Source organism: Arachis ipaensis, chromosome B5, assembly GCF_059453495.1.
Source record: "Arachis ipaensis isolate K30076 ecotype BB chromosome B5, ASM5945349v1, whole genome shotgun sequence".
NCBI lineage: Eukaryota > Viridiplantae > Streptophyta > Magnoliopsida > Fabales > Fabaceae > Arachis > Arachis ipaensis.
In genome coordinates, this window is record NC_142440.1 from 39,272,428 (window position 1) to 39,293,294 (window position 20,867).

Below are 20,867 nucleotides of genomic sequence, written 5' to 3' on the forward strand. Positions count from 1 at the left end.
TTAACGTAAAAAATAACTGCACATAGTGCAAGCAGCAAGGACGCATAAATTTTAGAAAAAAGTTGAATGAAATTTTTTTTAACTAATTACAATGAGCGAGTCTCATGTTATATATGTTGTTTATTAAATTAATAATAAGTTATAGGTTATAGATAAAGTGGGGAGGGTAGATAAAAATAATAGAAAATAAAAAAGAAAAAAAAAATAAAAAACGAATAAAATAGAAAAAAAAAAAGAGAAAAAAAGATTTTATTTTAATGTAAGAGTAAGGGATAAATAGGTTCCTAATCTTTTTAAACAGAAACATTTTTTTTCCTCAAGATTGAAAATACATTTCGACCCCTCACCATTTAAAATACGTGACAATTATATTCTTCTGTCGAATTAGTGCTGGAAACGGTAACAGAGATTGCTGAACTGGAGGGATGGATAGTAATGTGTCTATTACGGTTGCTGAAGTGGATGGAAACAAATTGTTAGAGGATAATTTGGTCCTTATTGGCCAAAACGACGCCGTATGCTGGAATAAGCCCTATTTCATCGAAATAGATCGACGAAGCAATGGCCATTGATGGAGCGATTGTCGATGATGAGTGAAGGGGTTTCTTCATGCACAAGACCTGGTGGGAGATCTTCATTCGTCGTGCCAGGAGGATACGAGCATGATGGGGTTATCCTCCTGGATAAGTGAGTGTGCGAGTATGGAGGACCATCAAGGGAACAATGCAAGGGTGGTGGCGGATTTCGTGGTTTGCTGCATGCTTCTTTCCAGGAATTGCTTTTGTGATTCTAACTGCAATCAACTTTCTGTTATGGGGCAGCAAGAGCACTGGTGAGGTAGTCTTCTCCCTGGTGAGCAACCCTATTCCGAGCTCCTCCCTCACAAACTTATACAATGGGTATGATATGCTTTTTGCAATTCTATATGGAACTGTTGGATTCGCATTCTCATAGGCCACCCTTGTGTAAACCCCGGTTAAATTAGTTAATAAATTAGTTTTTAATAAGGAGGATTAGAAATGTGAATATTATATCAAATTAGGATAGAGCTCATCGAAACGAGAATTTTGACACCAATTTCGAAGAAAACGGTCCAAAATTAGACCGAACGGACCGAACCGGTTGAACCGGACCCAAACCGGGCCGTCGGTCCAACTGGACCAACTCATTAAAATGAAGCTGAACCCCTTTCTCTCCCTCATTTGGATGCAGCAGCGTGAAACACTTCCAGGGAGGGGAGAAAGCTTCCGTAACTTTACGGTAAATTTCCGATCCCCGTAACTTCTCCGTCCGAGCTCCAATCGCCGCACCGTTTGCGGCCACGCATCCACCGCGTTGAGCTCTACATTTCTACCGGAACAATTTCACTGGTAACTTGTTTAATCACTCTCAGCCATCTTTTCTCCCAATTTTCGAATTTTAAGTGGGAATGTTGAATTTCTTTGATTTCTGATGTTTTAGGATCCAATTAGCTTGAGAGAAACGTTCACTCTTGCTTATGTGAAGCTTGGGTAAGGTGAGGATGCGATAATTCTATTTTATTTTCATTGAATTTGAGCTTTGAGTATTAAATTGGGTATATATGTGTTATGAATGTGTATTAGGTTGAAAATAAATAATTGGAGCTTGAAATTGTGAATACTGGAACTTGGAGGAAGCGGATTAGTTGAGGTTTTGAGGGCTGTGTTCTTTTAGGAAAATTTTCTTGGAATAATACTTGGGAATCGACTAAGGTATGGTTTAGGTTTCTTGCATTTAATATATAATGTTCTGTGAAAACTTAGGCTAGATGACCATAGGATAAGTTGGAATGCAGGTGTATATTTAATATTTAGTAATTTGTCGATGAATATAATTGGTTGAAGTTTATTGGATAATTAGTTATTAATTTTGGATGGTGAATGTTGTTATGTTAATTTGGAGAGAATTATAGTTGAATGTTATTGTTGATGAACATGGTTGGTTTGGTGCTTGTTGATTAATTAACGATTCGATGAATTATTGATTTGAGGTATTTTGTGTTAAATGCCTAGGATTTGTGAATTATGACTCTTAGTTGAATTTTGGTTGTTGGATTTGAATATTGTATGAGTTTAATTGTTGATCTGAGGTAGATTTTTTGTGGAGATTGTTATGATAATGAGGAAGGAAATGTTGAATTGAAAAGAAAGCAGGTTTGGACCCGAACAGGGTGGCAAAGTCCGAGTTTTAGAAGAGATGCTGCCGAAATTTTATAAAAATTAGAGATTAGAGATTTTGTTTATATGATTATTTAAAAAGATTTAGATTCAAAGGTTATATGGTTTGATTTAGAGTTATTAAGAAAATGAGCATGTTTTAAGTTTGATTCATTTAGAAAAGAATGAATTATGTTTTGAATTGGAACTATTGATGGACGGAATGGGAGGTGTGATAATGAAGGATAAGGATTGAATATGATTGATGTATGATGATGAATGAAATGAGATTGAGAATGATGTTGATGTTGATGAATTATAATTGAATTATTTATATGGCTTATGAATTTGAATAATCTGAGATACGAGATTCCCTGGATTAAGTGCCGTGGCTTGCCACCACGTGTACCAGGTTGAAAACTCGATACTCTGTTGACCCTACGACGTAAGTGTGTGACCGGGCACTATATAAATTCCCGGGAATGTTACCCCCATTGAGTATTATTGATTATTTGAGAAAAAACTATGCATAGACTCTTGGGGATGCACGTCGGGGGACAGTCTAAGTACAATTCAGACTTGTCGGGTTGGCTGGATAACCGACAGATGAGCCTCATCAGCCATAGGACAGGCATGCATCATATGCATATTACTTGAATTACTTGCTTGTGCTCTAATTGGGTGTGCCTATCTGTATTTGCCATGCTAAATGTATATTTGTTATCTGCAGTACTTGTAACCTACTTGTGTTTGCCTTTGTCTGTTTAGTTGTCTGTGAAAATGCATGATGGAGTTGGAGGTTTGGAGGAATGGCAGTATGGGATTTAGATTTAAGGTTAAGTTAAGTTAGGATTAAATATTTTTAGAGAACCACCCTTTATGGCTTCTGTTTAATACTTTAAGCTCTATAATCTGAGTGTCGGTGTTCTAGGATTGCCTCTGGCATTCCCAGGACCTTATATATTATGTGTGTGGCACCTTTACCATACTGAGAACCTCCGGTTCTCATTCCATACTATGTTGTTATTTTTAGATGCAAGTCGAGAGGCATCTCGTTAGGCGTCTGGACTCTTGAAGCGGAGTGGTTACTGGGATATTTTGTTATGCTATGATGTATATATATGTACTTAGCTTTCTCTCCGCATGACTTATTCTTTTTGATCCTCTTAGAGGTTTATGGAGAGGCAGGATTGTGTATATGTACTTTTGGGTTTTGGATATGTATGTATATATGTGTAAATATTCTCCAGCCAGTCTTGACTTCGCAGGCTGAGTTAGGAGCTTGATATTTTGTATCTTTGGCACTCTATTCCCACTTCTGTTAGCTTATGTTTGATAGTTATGGTTTTCTTAGCACGTAAGTTAACTCGTTCCTTGAGCGTTGCGCCTTTATTGTGCGATTTTTATTTTCCCCTTTTCTTCAAGGCTCCTAGCATATTATAATTCTTCTGCTATTATATGTACTCATTTTATTTTAGAGGTCGTAATACCACACCACATTCGTTTTACGACTTAAGCGTAAAGCTTAGTGTGGTAGGGTGTTACATTATGGTATCAGAGCAGTTTGTTCCTATAGAGCCTGAAAGACGGACTGATTGTGCTTCTGTGCATTCTCTGTATATGTGTTTATGTGCTATTAGGATATCTAATTGATATATGTGGCATAAACGTTTGTGAGCATGCATTTGGAACTTAAAGCATTAGACCTGCGATATTGAGACTGATCAACTTAATATCACTTGTTTGGTGTGTATAGGGACCAGATGTCGACTTGCGGACGCGGTCGCGGGCGAGGTAGAGGTAGGACAGGCACCGTTACTCCTGCCCCCATAGGGACTGATCCAGTAGACTTTATGGCTGCCCTGGGAAATATGGCTGCAGTTATGCAGGTGACAGCTGAGGCACTGGGTAACCAGATAAATCAGGGTAATCATGGGAATAATAATGATGAGGATGGTCCTATGACACTTGCTACATTTCTGAAAGTTCGCCCTCCGACTTTTAGGGGAACCTCAAATCCCACTGATGTAGATAATTGGATTCAGGCTATGGAAAGGGCGTTACAGGCACAACAGGTTCCTGAAGAGTAATGGGTTGAATTTGGAACTTATCAGTTGCAAGGTGAAGCTCAGTATTGGTGGCAGGGAACACGACGTATCCTGCAGCCTGATGGTGCTGTGATTCCTTGGGAGGTTTTCTGGACAGAGTTCTATAAGAAGTACTTTCCTAATTCAGCCAGAAATGCCAAGGAACTTGAATTAATGCAGTTAAAACAGGGACAGATGACTGTTGCTGAGTATACTAGTAAGTTTGAGGAGTTATGTCGCTTTTTTCATATCTGTCAAGGTGCGCCTGAAGATTTTGCTGAATGGAAGTGTATTAAATATGAGGGAGGTCTTCGGAGCGATATTCTGAGCTTCGTTGCCCCAATGGAGATCAGGGTATTTTCTGAATTGGTGAATAAGAGTAGGGTGGCTGAGGATTGTGTGAGGAAGGCAGCAAGAGAGAATGGGAATTTGGGGGTGCCTTTTCAGAGGCCTTCAGGGAGGAACTTTGCTCCAAGAGGTAGGAATTTCAAGCGTGGAGGTTTTGTTTCGCAGCAGACTCAGGGTCAAGGTAATTACAGAAGGCCGAATACCAATGCTAGTCAAGGAAAAAGGTTTGGGAAGCAGCCACAGCAAGATCTGAATTGTCAGAAGTGCGGAAGGTATCACCCTGGAGTTCCGTGCAGATTCGGACTTGGAGTATGCTATTCTTGTGGACAGCCCAGGCATATGGCCACCAATTGCCCGGAGAAGAAAAAGTATGAGACTGGTAGAGTGCAACAGCCAGGGAGAGTATACACCACTTCTACCATTGGTGCTGAGGGATCTGAGACACTGATTAGAGGTAATTGTGAAATGGCTGGTAAAATCTTAAATGCTTTATTTGATTCAGGAGCGTCTCATTCATTTATTACATTTGAAAAAGCCTATGAATTATGATTGAGAATGGTGGTTTTAGGTTATGATTTGAAAGTATATAATGCTACTCATGAAGCTATGGTGACTAGGATAGGATGTCCACAAGTTCCCTTTCGAGTACAACAGCGTGAATTTGTGCATGATTTGATTTGTTTGCCTATGACTGGTCTTGATCTCATTTTGGGATTGGATTGGTTATCCAAGAATCATGTTTTACTTGATTGTTCTGAAAAGTCAGTACAGTTTATGCCAGAAGGGTCAGAAGCACCGGTTGTGGTGAATAGTTACTATTTAAATTCTATGATAGTAAACTGTTCTGGAACCGAATGTCAGGGTATTATGTTATTAACTGCGGGAGTATCAGGTAATGATCAGAGTTTAGAGCAAATTCCGGTTGTATGTGAATTTCCAGATGTGTTTCCGGATGATATTAATGAATTCCCACCTAACCGAGAGGTTGAATTTGCAATTGAGTTGGTACCTGGATCCGGTCCAATTTCAATTACTCCTTATAGGATGTCGCCTTTAGAAATGGCTGAACTGAAGGCTCAGCTGGAAGATCTGTTAGGTAAGCATTTTATCCGACCAAGTGTTTCTCCGTGGGGAGCGCCAGTGTTACTGGTAAAGAAGAAGGATGGGAGTATGCGGTTGTGTGTCGACTATCGGCAGTTGAATAAGATCACTGTGAACAATAAATATCCGTTGCCTAGAATCGATGATCTAATGGATCAGTTACAGGGTGCCGGTGTGTTTTCTAAGATTGACCTGCGATCCGGATATCATCAGATAAGGGTTAGAGACGAGGATATTCCAAAAACTGCTTTCAGAATCCGTTATGGTCATTATGAGTATACAGTGATGTCTTTCGGGTTAACTAATGCCCCGGCAGTATTTATGGATTATATGAACAGGATTTTTCGACCGTATCTAGACAAGTTTGTTATCGTCTTCATTGATGACATTCTTGTTTATTCTAAGTCTGAAGAGGAACATGCTGATCATTTGCGAACTGTGCTGCAAATTCTGAGAGATAGGAAGTTATATGCTAAGCTATCTAAATGTGAGTTCTGGAAGAGTGAAGTGAAGTTTCTCGGCCACGTGGTGAGTAAGCAGGGGATAGCTGTGGATCCTGCTAAGGTGGAAGCAGTGATGAATTGGGAGCGACCAATTTCAGTGACAGAGATCAGGAGTTTCTTAGGTTTGGCGGGGTATTATCGCAGATTCATTAAGGGATTTTCACAGCTCGCCTTACCTTTAACTAAATTGACTAGGAAGGACACGCCTTTTATCTGGACTCCGGAATGTGAAGAGAGTTTCCAGGCATTAAAGCACAAGTTGACTACTGCACCTGTATTGGTATTATCTGAACCAAGTGAACCGTTTGAAGTGTATTGTGATGCATCTCTGAAAGGTTTGGGGTGCGTTCTGATGCAGCACCAGAATGTTGTAGCATACGCCTCACGGCAATTAAGGCCGCATGAAATGAACTATCCGACACATGATTTGGAGCTTGCTGCTGTTGTGTTTGCTTTAAAGATTTGGAGACACTATCTCTATGGTGTTAAGTTTCATGTTTTCTCAGACCATAAGAGTTTGAAGTATCTTTTTGAGCAGAAAGAATTAAATATGCGTCAGAGGAGATGGATGGAGCTTCTGAAAGATTATGATTTTGAATTGAATTATCATCCAGGAAAAGTGAACATTGTGGCGGACGCTTTGAGTCGGAAGTCTTTATATGCAGCTTGGATGATGCTACGGGAGGAAGAGTTACTGAAGGCATTCCAAGGTTTGAATTTGGGAGTTAGAGAAGAATCTGGAATCCTGTGTTTGAGTCAGTTGCAAATTTCAAGTGATTTTAAATCAGAACTTCTGAGGGCTCATCGAGACAGTGAAGCGTTACGTAAGGTATTACCAGCAGTCGAACAGGGAAAACAGTGGAGAATGTCAGAAGGTCAGGATGGTTTATGGAGGTTCAAGAACCGGATTATTGTGCCTGATGTTGGAGACCTGCGACAAAGTATCTTGAAGGAAGCTCATAAGAGCGGGTTTTCAATTCACCCAGGGAGCACTAAAATGTATCAGGATCTGAAAGCGATGTTCTGGTGGCCAGGTATGAAGAATGATATGTCATTGCATGTATCTAAATGTTTAACGTGTCAGAAGGTTAAGATTGAGCATCAGAGACCATCAGGGACCCTTCAGCCTTTGGAGATTCCACAATGGAAATGGGAGAGTATCGCAATGGATTTTGTGATAGGTTTGCCTAGAACCCGATCTGGTTGTGACGCTATTTGGGTGGTTGTGGATCGACTGACAAAATCAGCTCACTTTCTTCCTATCCGAATAAGCTGCACAATGGAGGAATTGGCTCGAATGTATATCAAAGAGATTGTCAGGTTGCATGGTGTGCCTTCTACTATCATATCTGACAGAGATCCTCGTTTCACATCAAGGTTCTGGGGAGCTTTTCAGCGTGCATTTGGAACTCAGTTAAGCTTGAGTACTGCGTATCACCCTCAGACAGATGGTCAGTTAGAAAGAACTATTCAGACCTTGGAAGATATGCTAAGAGCTTGTGTTTTGGACCAACCGGCGAGCTGGGACCGGTATATGCCATTAGTAGAGTTTGCTTATAATAATAGCTATCATGCGAGCATCGGAATGGCTCCATATGAGGCTCTGTATGGCAGGAAATGTCAATCTCCACTATGTTGGTATGAAACTGGAGAAAGGAGTTTATTAGGGCCTGAAATGATAGCTGAAACGACTGAGCAGATAAAGAAGATTCGTAGTCGAATGCTTATAGCCCAAAGCCACCAGAAGAGCTATGCTGATCAGAGGCGAAAGCCTTTGGAATTCGAAGAAGGAGAACATGTCTTTCTGAAAGTTACACCAACCACTGGCGTGGGAAGAGCTATTAAGACTAAGAAACTGAATCCCCGTTATATTGGACCGTTTGAGATCCTGAAGAGAATTGGGCCAGTGGCTTATAGAATTGCCTTACCGCCGTATCTTTCGAATTTGCACGATGTGTTCCATGTGTCACAGCTTCGGAAGTATAATCCTGACGCAAGTCATGTCCTGGAACCAGAACCAATCCAAGTAAGAGAAGATCTAACACTTCCAATAATTCCAGTGAGAATTGATGATACTGATATTAAACGATTACGCGGAAAGGAAGTATCATTGGTAAAAATAGCTTGGAGTCGAGCTGGTATCGAGGAACATACCTGGGAGCTCGAATAAGATATGCGAAAGGACTATCCAAATCTCTTTTCAGGTAACTAGATTTGAATTTTGAGGGCAAAATTCTTTATTAGGTGGGTAGGATGTAAACCCCGGTTAAAATAGTTAATAAATTAGTTTTTAATAAGGAGGATTAGAAATGTGAATATTATATCAAATTAGGATAGAGCTCATCGAAACGAGAATTTTGACACCAATTTCGAAGAAAACGGTCCAAAATTGGACCGAACGGACCGAACCGGTTGAACCGGACCCAAACCGGGCCGTCGGTCCAACCGGACCAACTCATTAAAATGAAGCTGAACCCCTTTCTCTCCCTCATTTGGATGCAGCAGCGTGAAACACTTCCAGGGAGGGGAGAAAGCTTCCGTAACTTTACGGTAAATTTCCGATCCCCGTAACTTCTCCGTCCGAGCTCCAATCGCCGCACCGTTTGCGGCCACGCGTCCACCGCGTCGAGCTCTACATTTCTACCGGAACAATTTCACTGGTAACTTGTTTAATCACTCTCAGCCCTCTTTTCTCCCAATTTTCGAATTTTAAGTGGGAATGTTGAATTTCTTTGATTTCTGATGTTTTAGGATCCAATTAGCTTGAGAGAAACGTTCACTCTTGCTTATGTGAAGCTTGGGTAAGGTGAGGATGCGATAATTCTATTTTATTTTCATTGAATTTGAGCTTTGAGTATTAAATTGGGTATATATGTGTTATGAATGTGTATTAGGTTGAAAATAAATAATTGGAGCTTGAAATTGTGAATACTGGAACTTGGAGGAAGCGGATTAATTGAGGTTTTGAGGGCTGTGTTCTTTTAGGAAAATTTTCTTGGAATAATACTTGGGAATCGACTAAGGTATGGTTTAGGTTTCTTGCATTTAATATATAATGTTCTGTGAAAACTTAGGCTAGATGACCATAGGATAAGTTGGAATGCAGGTGTATATTTAATATTTAGTAATTTGTCGATGAATATAATTGGTTGAAGTTTATTGGATAATTAGTTATTAATTTTGGATGGTGAATGTTGTTATGTTAATTTGGAGAGAATTATAGTTGAATGTTATTGTTGATGAACATGGTTGGTTTGGTGCTTGTTGATTAATTAACGATTCGATGAATTATTAATTTGAGGTATTTTGTGTTAAAAGCCTAGGATTTGTGAATTATGACTCTTAGTTGAATTTTGGTTGTTGGATTTGAATATTGTATGAGTTTAATTGTTGATCTGAGGTAGATTTTTTGTGGAGATTGTTATGATAATGAGGAAGGAAATGTTGAATTGAAAAGAAAGCAGGTTTGGACCCGAACAGGGTGGCAAAGTCCGAGTTTTAGAAGAGATGCTGCCGAAATTTTATAAAAATTAGAGATTAGAGATTTTGTTTATATGATTATTTAAAAAGATTTAGATTCAAAGGTTATATGGTTTGATTTAGAGTTATTAAGAAAATGAGCATGTTTTAAGTTTGATTCATTTAGAAAAGAATGAATTATGTTTTGAATTGAAACTATTGATGGGCGGAATGGGAGGTGTGATAATGAAGGATAAGGATTGAATATGATTGATGTATGATGATGAATGAAATGCGATTGAGAATGATGTTGATGTTGATGAATTATAATTGAATTATTTATATGGCTTATGAATTTGAATAATCTGAGATACGAGATTCCCTGGATTAAGTGCCGTGGCTTGCCACCACGTGTACCAGGTTGAAAACTCGATACTCTGTTGACCCTACGACGTAAGTGTGTGACCGGGCACTATATAAATTCCCGGGAATGTTACCCCCATTGAGTATTATTGATTATTTGAGAAAAAATTATGCATAGACTCTTGGGGATGCACGTCGGGGGACAGTCTAAGTACAATTCAGACTTGTCGGGTTGGCTGGATAACCGACAGATGAGCCTCATCAGCCATAGGACAGGCATGCATCATATGCATATTACTTGAATTACTTGCTTGTGCTCTAATTGGGTGTGCCTATCTGTATTTGCCATGCTAAATGTATATTTGTTATCTGCAGTACTTGTAACCTTCTTGTGTTTGCCTTTGTCTGTTTAGTTGTCTGTGAAAATGCATGATGGAGTTGGAGGTATGGAGGAATGGCAGTATGGGATTTAGATTTAAGGTTAAGTTAAGTTAGGATTAAATATTTTTAGAGAACCACCCTTTATGGCTTCTGTTTAATACTTTAAGCTCTATAATCTGAGTGTCGGTGTTCTAGGATTGCCTCTGGCATTCCCAGGACCTTATATATTATGTGTGTGGCACCTTTACCATACTGAGAACCTCCGGTTCTCATTCCATACTATGTTGTTATTTTTAGATGCAAGTCGAGAGGCATCTCGTTAGGCGTCTGGACTCTTGAAGCGGAGTGGTTACTGGGATATTTTGTTATGCTATGATGTATATATATGTACTTAGCTTTCTCTCCGCATGACTTATTCTTTTTGATCCTCTTAGAGGTTTATGGAGAGGCAGGATTGTGTATATGTACTTTTGGGTTTTGGATATGTATGTATATATGTGTAAATATTCTCCAGCCAGTCTTGACTTCGCAGGCTGAGTTAGGAGCTTGATATTTTGTATCTTTGGCACTCTATTCCCACTTCTGTTAGCTTATGTTTGATAGTTATGGTTTTCTTAGCACGTAAGTTAACTCGTTCCTTGAGCGTTGCGCCTTTATTGTGCGATTTTTATTTTCCCCTTTTCTTCAAGGCTCCTAGCATATTATAATTCTTCTGCTATTATATGTACTCATTTTATTTTAGAGGTCGTAATACCACACCACATTCGTTTTACGACTTAAGCGTAAAGCTTAGTGTGGTAGGGTGTTACACCTTGCACTTTCAACCTCATTTTGTAACATACTCTTCAACTCATTCTCAAAAGCTCCAATTTTCTCAAAAACTACGCTCGCATTTTTTTTCCTGCTGATGGCACTCGCTTGTGCTTCCTCATAAAGTATTTGTTTTAATTTTGGCATCAATGAATACCTAACATTGAAGGAATCATCAATATAGGAGAATACAATACATATTCTCTATCAACTACTTTGAGAAAATCTCTCTTACATGATCCAAACAAATCCGTGCTTAATGTCTTCTTTGCAACTCCACTTATAGTATCCTTGATTGTGCTCTTCAAAATTTCCTTCAAATGCCTCAAGTCAATAGCTTGGCAAAGCGCAACCAAATACGTGGAGCACATTAGCTTCAATATCTCGACAGCTTCTACGGTTTTCCAAGCAGAAATTAACCCCAAGGAATTCACATCTTGGTTATGTTGCTCAGCACTTTGCACATGGTTGGTTACTGGGTTTGCCAGATATTGAAGTTAAGAGCAATAAACAGCCATGGCAACCACAAATGCCTTAAAACCATAATTCAGACTCGGATTTCTGCTGACAGAGAGATTCGATGGCAAACTGTTGATATACAAGTCATCGACTAGCTTGGTAAATTATGTAAAGATGAGTTTGCCAATTGAAGCAACAGCTAAACGTGCATTATCCATCGAAACTCCAATTGGGGTGCCTTGAAAATTGCCACCATTCAAAGCCTTGCTACTAGTGACATCAATCAGATGATTTTCGTTGACAGAGTTTATTTCCCTTTCAATTGATTTAGTCGAATACCTGATGACTTCAATTCAATCTGTGGACCAAGCCACTAAGGAGAATTTTGGAGAGCATAACGATCATTTTTGGGCTTCTACAATGGATCTGCCTATTGCATTCTGGCTTGTTGGATGTAAGAGCTACCCTCTAAGATATGCTCCATAATAGTAGCAGCTTCAATTTGGCCAGGATGGTACTTCAGCTTATGTATCAAATGATGTGTAAATTCTGGATTGCACTGCATAACTTCGGCGAAAACTGCTGACGAAATTTCAGACAAAAAAGCTAAGATGTTTGCCTCAAAGAGCACCACAGAAGCTCCTGGCACGACGAATGAAGATCTCCCATCAGGTCTTGTGCATGAAGAACTCCCTTTACTTATCATCGACGATCGCTCCATCAATGACCATTGCCTCGTCGATCCATTTCGATGAAATAGGGCTCATTCTAGCAATACGGCGTCGTTTTGGCTAATAAGAACCAAATTATCCTCCAAAAATTTGTTTCCCATCCACTTCAATAACCGTAAAAACATCACTATCCACCCCTCCAGCTCAGCAATCTCCGTTACCGTTTCCAGCACCAATTTGACGGAAGGACATAATTGTCACACGTTTTAAATGGTGAGGGATCGAAATGTATTTTCCAATCTTGTGGGATGAAAATGTCCCCGTTTAAAAAGGTCAGGAACTTATTTGTCTTTTACTCTTAATGTAATAAAAATATTGAAGAATTACCATGTGTTCATAACATGCAGCGGAAAAAAAAGAAAATAATCCTAAAGATCTATTTTTGTGCTTAAATTTTATTATAATAAACAATATATAGATCAGATATAAATACCTGTGTACGCTAGTAAAAATCACTTTCTCCTTCGATGGTCGGAAGGCGCTATGCATATCCACACCGAAACCAACCTTTGCTGTCAACTCCTTGACCAATGGACATCTGATCTAATTGGGAAACCTCTTGCAACTCTTTGCACGCCATAAAATTCTTCTCCAAGAATTAGGCTCACATACGTTTATGTGTATAGAGGTAAAGAAATAAACCTCTACTTTTGGTATACATATATATAGTATGAGATTTGTTACTGATTTTAAATTTGAATCTCAATTCAAATTTGAATCATATCTTACTATTTTAAACTTGAATATTTCAAATTTATGAATCATATCATAACTCAATTTGAAACAGAATTAGTTAGGATCTCATCCAAATTTAGAATTCAAGTTTAGAAATATAATAACTAATTATGCTCAAATCTCATAATATTCTCACTTATCATATTATTATTATATTTTTTGTGCTAGCAAAGAATATAATAATATTTTATTTGAATTAACATAATTATTTATTTGATCAAATCAAAATAATAATTAAATAATTCTATAGCAAAGATTAGAACACTCGTTAGTGTGTGACCCCATAGATTCAGTATATGCTAAGCGGGTAGTAAATTAGTCATACTAAATTTTACTAATCAAGGTTGGCGTCTAGCAACACTCCTTAACGACCTCATAATATGAAGTAATATATTTTTACTAAGAATTCGAGAAGAACAAAGTATAATTCCTTCCATCTTTTCAGCTCTTGGTTAACCCATATAGTATGGTTTAATTGTTAAACTCTAACTTGTTACCATTATTATAATAAACTGTGAATGACTTAAGAAACTCATTTCTTCATTCATTCAATCTCCTTGGCCAAGGTTTTATTCATCTCAGTCACTATAATCATAGAGCTCAAACTCTTTATCGAGAGTTGACAGATTCCTTATTGACTAATCATTAATTATACAAGTATTTAAATCATACCCAATATCCATTCAACTAGCACCCTAGGGTATTAGGTGTCCAGAATCAAAGTATAATAAATACATTGTTAATTACTATGATAGTCACAGATCAAAGGAAACTCTATTACTATGCTCATCTTGAGAATATCCTATTGACAAATGTGCGGTAATTATAACCATTAGAAATTCTCAAATTGAGTCAGTTCAATAATCATATCTCTATATGTACCATCTATATATATAATTTAATAAATGAGATCTATTAATCTTCATTCAATGAAGACCATTATATATATATATATATATATATATATATATATATATATATATATATTTTCGAATTATTAATGTCCTTTTTAATAATCTTATGACTAAGAACAATTTAGATTAAATAATAAAAGATTTATCTTTCAATATTACGATCACTATCACAATGATAAATTTTTAAATTTAATCAAAGACCTTATTATATTAATATTTTAATATAATAATAATAATAACAAATTATTTGACACATAATTAATTGAATTGTAGTCATACTATTTATTTCCAACAAATATCACGTGACATATTTAAATAATAATAATAATAATAATAATAATAATAATAATAATAATAATAATATGTTATACATAGATTGGATAATAGAAAATAATAAAAAAATAAAAAAAGAAGAAAAATAAGAAGGAAAAGAACCAGAAAAAAAGAATGACTTTTTTTATTATAGAAAATTTTGTTCATTCAATTAAAATAAGAGAATCTCATATAACAGATTTTGATCGTAATAAATAAAAAATATATCTATATTGAGCAACTAGAAGAAATAGGACATTTTGGGTTTGACAAAATAATAAATATTAATTTTTTAAAAAATGACAAATACTAATCAAGAAATAAAAAAAATAAAAAGTTTAAATTAGCGTGAATTACTTTAATTTTGTGACGGACATATAGGACAATGGAACGAAGAGCACTTTAAAATAAATGAACACATTATAAAATAACAATAATCCAGTTGAAGCCTAGTTGAGATGACATGTTAGTATGGTTCTTAATATATTGCACTCAGGTTTAAAATTTGATAATATCAAGTGGTGGATAAGAATTTTTAAAAATATTAGGTGTACGGGTGGATAGTATGTGTAATATCATGGCCCGAATCAAGTTATGACTGGCGCTTAAGGAGCAAGTCTCTTAGTAAGCCAATCGACCAAGTCTTTAAAAAAAATGGACAGAGTTTTTTCTATTCTTAGAGTCTTACTAACATGAATATTATCTTCCTGTATCAATAATAAACATCCATTTCCAAAGATAACAATAACAACATATTCCAAATATATCCACAACCAAACATGTTAAAAGTCACATCATATATATTAAGTTGATAATTAAAGTATATAATTAAATCCATATGTTTTACATAACAAAGTCATAATTACTATCTAAACAGTTCGAGATTTAAAATAACATAACCAAAATAAGGACCCTGTCTGTGACATATGGAGCATTGATATAATCTAGATTTTGAGCAAAGGTTTCATTACATAATTATTTAGCCCTTGGAAAGAAAAATGACTCATCGAAATGACTAAGATCTACTGAGGGGTAGATGGAATGGAACCTGGAATGACACCTGTATCTGAAAAATATGGGAATATAATAGAGTGAGCAAACATTACATCTATAACCCACACGAGACAATATAAGTTCTACCATGAAAATTATATTTCTTTTCAAAGATGAGAAATTCATATTAATTAATTATGCAAATAAATAGATAAATAATTAAGCGAAATGAACGAAAATGGGAGTTCTCATTCCAGAAGTGAAATCAAATCGAATATTACACACTTAGGACGGCTCCACCTCTAAGGGTATTCCTTTCCTCTTGTGCGTCCGTACGGTATAACAGATCCAACGTATGGCCTACACGTTAGGCTAGCAACGCCTCTGCTAGCTGAGGTTTGAGTCAGATGCATCTAGGTTAACATCATAACCGTCATTAACTTCGATTTTCTAGTCAGAGTATCTGAAACCAATCCAAACCAAATTACATATAACTATTTCTAATACTTGTAACATATTACTAAATTTCATAAAAATAGAGTATATATAAAAATGCATATTAAAATTTAATTAAAGTTTAACAAATACAAATAAGAAAAACAAGTATGTTTTAGAAAATGTATAAATATCGTCTTGCGTGTATCTTTATAAAATTATGAAATTTTCAGAAATCGATATCCATTCCAATTATTTAAAAATCACAACAATCAAATATTTTCAAATGCTAAAAATAATGATTCAATTTAAATATTGGTAATAGTATACTTAAAAGCAATTATAGACACAATATCCACTCACAAATTGATTCCAAGGAACCGCAAGTAATTCTGATTACGTCAACGAACTACCAAATGATGTCCAATAACTCTACAACTCTAGAAATACAACAATAATGATAATTGTGAGCTACTATTGTTGTCAATTAATATAATCTTACTCACTTTGACAAAAGTCTAAATTTTCTAACCTAATAACCCTAATTTCGGATTTTGCTATACCCACAAGTATAGGGATGATAAAATTTAGAGATATAGCTAATTATTGAATCAAAGAGTTACTTTGAAATCTCAATAATAACCGAAACTCAAAAATTGAATACTTTCCTCACTCATTAAATTGAAACTCTATGATTTAGGGTTGTGATAAATGAAATTTGAATGAATAAAATAGAGTAGAAAAGGAGAAGAAAGTAAAAATGAAAGATGTGAGTTTAATGATAGTGTATGATTTCAAGAAGAAAAGATGAGAAGATGAAAAGGATGAGGAGATGAGAGGGATAAGAAAGGAGAAGGGTGAGGTTGAGAAAGGGAGGGGAAATGGGTAGGGTTCAGGAGCCTTCCTGAAGGAAATAAGAGGGATTAATAGGGTCACATGTTTTTCATGTGCTCTTCCTCTTTTTTTTTTTTTCAGTTATAACACTCTCTCCCCCTTAAAAAATTTGGTTCCCGAATTTTGAACTCATATACTGTGATAAGTGTGATAGTTACCTTCAGACTTAAACAGATATGGATATTTGTCGCGCATGGCATCCTCCACTTCCTAAGTTGCCTCTTCTACTGAATGATTTTTTCAAATAACTTTCACAGATGCTATCTCTTTAGAACGTAGTTTCTTTACTTGGCGATCAAGTATAGCCACTTGTTCCTCTTCAAAAGATAAATCCTCCTTTAGCTCTATGACTTGTGGTTCGAGCACATGAGATGGGTCAACAAGATATTTGCGCAACATTGATACGTGAAATATTGGATGGATCATGCACAGCTGGCAGTGCCAAGCGATAAGCAACTGGACCTATTCTATCTAATATCTCAAATGGACCAATGTAACGAGGACTAAGCTTGCCTCTTTTTCCAAACCTCATCACTCCTTTCATAGGCGACACTCTAAGGAATACCTGATCACCTACTGAAAACTCTAAGTTATGCCTTCTGTTATCTACATAAGCCATCTGCCTACTATGAGCTGCTAATAAGCGTTCTCATATTAAGCGAACCTTCTCAACTACATCTTGTGCCAAATTTAGTCCCAAAAGCTTAACCTCACCAACCTCAAACCACCTAATAGGTGACCTGCATCTTCTCCCATAGAGAGCCTCAAATGGTGCCATTTGAATGCTGGTTTGATAACTATTATTATAAAAGAACTCGATCAAAGGTAGATAGTTGTCCCAATTTCCACCAAAATCTAGAACACAACACCTTAACATGTCTTCTAATGTTTAGATCGTCATCTCCGATTGTCCATTGATTTGAGGGTGAAAAGCTGTACTAAGATCCAGACGAGTTCCTAACGCTCTCTGAAAAGATTTCCAAAAATGAGAGGTGAACTAAGGTCTGCGATCTGAAATAATGGACACTGGAATTCCGTGTAGTTTAACTATCTCATCAACATAAAGTTGAGCATACCGAGCTTCACTAAAAGTTGTTTTCACCGGAAGAAAGTGGGCTGACTTCATCATTCTGTCTACAATTACCCAAATTGAATCAAAACCTTTAAAGCTACGAGGTAAACCTGTTGCAAAATCCATCATAATCCTTTCCTACTTCCATTTAGGTATGTCAATTTGTTGTAATAACCCAGCAGGCCTTTGATGTTCAACCTTAACCTGTTGGCAAGTTAAGCAATGAGAAATAAAAACTCCTATATCTTTTTTCATGCCTTCCCACCAAAACAATTGTTTCAAATCTTGATACATCTTGTTGTAACCTGAATGAACTGTGTACTTAGAATTATGAGCCTCCTCCAAAATAGCTTTCTTCAAGTCGTGGTTATCTGGCACACATAAGCGTTGCCCACAACGCAAAATATCTTAATCAAGAGAAAAGTCTGAGTTCTTCCCTTTGCGAACATCTTTCATAAGTTTTCTTAATTTTGGATCATCACTTTGTGTAACCTTGATTTGTTCTATTAGGGAAGATTGAGCTCGAACATGTGCTAAGAAAATTTCTGATTCTCCGAGGTTAAATTGGTGGACTTCTTCAACAATTGTTCTCCTTGCAAGAGTGATATGGGCCAAACTACCTATCGACTTTCTACTAAGGGCATTAGCCACAACATTTGTCATGCCAGGATGATACAAGATGGTACAATCATAATCCTTTAGCAGCTCCATCCATCTCCGTTGCCTCAAATTCAAATTCTTCTGTTGAAATATATACTTCAAACTTTTGTGGTCTGTATAGATCTCACAGGTCTCACCATAAAGGTAGTGCCTCCAAATCTTCAAAGCAAAAACGACCGCTGTCATTTTCAAGTCATGAGTTGGATAATTCTGCTCATGCTTCTTAAGTTGTCGCGAGGCATAGGTAATAACACGGCCATGCTGCATCAATACACAACCAAGTCTTATCCAAGATGCATTATAAAAGACTGAGAATCCCCCAGACCTGGAAGGTAAAACAAGGATAGGCGCTAAGGTTAGCAAGCCTTAAGCGTTTGGAAGATTTCCTTACACGCTGCTGACCATTGAAACCTTATATTCTTTTGGGTTAACTTGGTTAATGGTGTAGAAATTCACGAGAAGTCCTTGATGAATTGCCAATAATAGCCAGCCAATCCTAGAAAGCTACAGATTTTCGTCACTGTAGTAGGCCTTGGCAACTTCTGAACGGCTTCAACCTTTTTTAGATCCACCATGATTACATCTTTTGATACAACGTGCCCAAAAAATGTTACTTGATCAAAGCAAAACTCACATTTAGAAAAACTCATCATAAAACTTGTGATCTCTTAAGGTTTGTAACACAATCCTCAAATGATACTCATGCTCCGTAGCACTTTTCGAATACACCAAGATGTCATCGATAAAGACGATAACAAAATGATCTAAGAAAGGTTTGAAGATTCAGTTCATTAAATCCATGAAAGCTACTGGCACGTTTGTCAAACCAAAGGACATTACTAAGAACTCATAGTGTCCATAGCGGTTACGAAAGGCAGTTTTTGGAATGTCTTCCTCTTTTATCTTCAATTGATAGTACCCTGAACGCAAGTCGATTTTAGAGAAACAGGTAGCTCCTTGAAGTTGATCAAACACATCATCAATCCTTAGCAATAGATACTTGTTGTGAACAGTTATCTTATTGAGCTGATGATAGTCCACACATAGTCGCATCGTTTCATCCTTTTTCTTAACGAATAGAATAGGAGCTCCCCACGAGGAAGTGCTAGGAAGAATGAATCCTTTCTCCAGCATTTCTTTTAATTGAACCTTTAATTCTTGTAACTCATTTGGAGCCATACGATAGGGAGGAATAGACACAGGCTGGACTCCCGGAGCTAATTCTATGGGAAAACTCAACTTCACGATCAGGTGGCATCCCTGGTAACTCGTCAGAAAACACGTCAAAAAATTCTCTAATAATAGGAACCTGATCAAGACTAGGCATTTCAACATCAATATCTCTAACAACTGCCAGAAATTCTTGGCTCCCCTTATCCATCAATTGCATAGCACTCATCGATAAGATGATGCTAGCTAAAGTGGGACAATTGTCACCCATAAAAACAAAATGTGAGATACCCGGAATGTCAAACTTCATAGTTTTGGAGTAACAACCCACCTCAGCATGACAAGTTGCTAACCAATCCATGCCTAGGATAACATCTCTTCCATTGGTTCTAGATAGATTAAGTCAGCTAAGGTATCAACCGTATTAATTCTAACAACACAAGATCGAAACACGACTCAAACCACCGTGGAGACTCCAAGTGGAGTGCCAACATGAAATGGGTGGGATAACAGTTCAGATTTTTTTATCGAATCGAGATGCAAGATATGGAGATACATATGAATAATGAGAACCCGTATCAAATAACACTCGAGCATCTAAAGAACAAACTTGTAAAGTACCTGCCACTACAGTATTAGAAGCTTGAGCATCCTGACTTGTCAAAGCGTACATACATGCCTGACCTCTCCCTCTCTAACTCCCTCCTCTGTTATAATTCTGACCCCTGCCACCAGCTCCTCTGCCACTAAGACGAGAAGAATTTCCAATAGACATAGCTAAAGATTATGGCATTGGTGTTGTCGGACGTGCAATACCTGGAGCAAAGCCTCCTTTAGAATTAGGACAATCTCTCTTAAGATGACTAGATTGGCCATAACCAAAACATGCTTTAGTGGCCATGAAACATATACTAGAATGGTAACTCCCACATTGATGATGGTAGGACTGAGCTGGTCTTGTTTGATTTGAACCCTGTGCACTAGGTTGAGAGGTGCCTGATGTGCGAAAAACGATCCGACACAAAACTCACCGGCAAGTGCACCGGGTCGCATCAAGTAATAATAACTCACGGGAGTGAGGTCGATCCCACAGGGATTGAAGGATTGAGCAATTTTAGTTTAGTGGTTGATTTAGTCAAGCGAATCAAGATTTGGTTGAGAGATTTGTGATTACAAAATTTAAATTGCATGGAAAGTAAAGGGAATGGGTAAATTGCATGAAAGTAAAGAGAACTGAAATTTAAAGTGCCGAATCTTAAAGAA

At 37.1% G+C, this 20,867-nt stretch overlaps 1 protein-coding gene and 1 pseudogene across 1 annotated transcript; one reads left to right on the forward strand and one right to left on the reverse strand.

Annotated features, from left to right (window-relative positions):
- Positions 1 to 671: 671 nt before the first annotated feature.
- LOC148563914 (phenylalanine ammonia-lyase class 3 pseudogene) lies at positions 672 to 12,409 on the reverse strand (annotated as a pseudogene).
- LOC148563915 (uncharacterized) lies at positions 1,202 to 11,075 on the forward strand. Its single transcript, XM_088488805.1, has 5 exons — positions 1,202 to 1,370; positions 1,462 to 1,516; positions 1,605 to 1,733; positions 3,934 to 5,066; positions 10,717 to 11,075. Exons 4-5 carry the CDS (start codon positions 4,439 to 4,441, stop codon positions 10,740 to 10,742), a joined length of 654 nt encoding a protein of 217 aa, XP_088344931.1. The 5' UTR covers positions 1,202 to 1,370; positions 1,462 to 1,516; positions 1,605 to 1,733; positions 3,934 to 4,438; the 3' UTR covers positions 10,743 to 11,075.
- Positions 12,410 to 20,867: the final 8,458 nt, after the last annotated feature.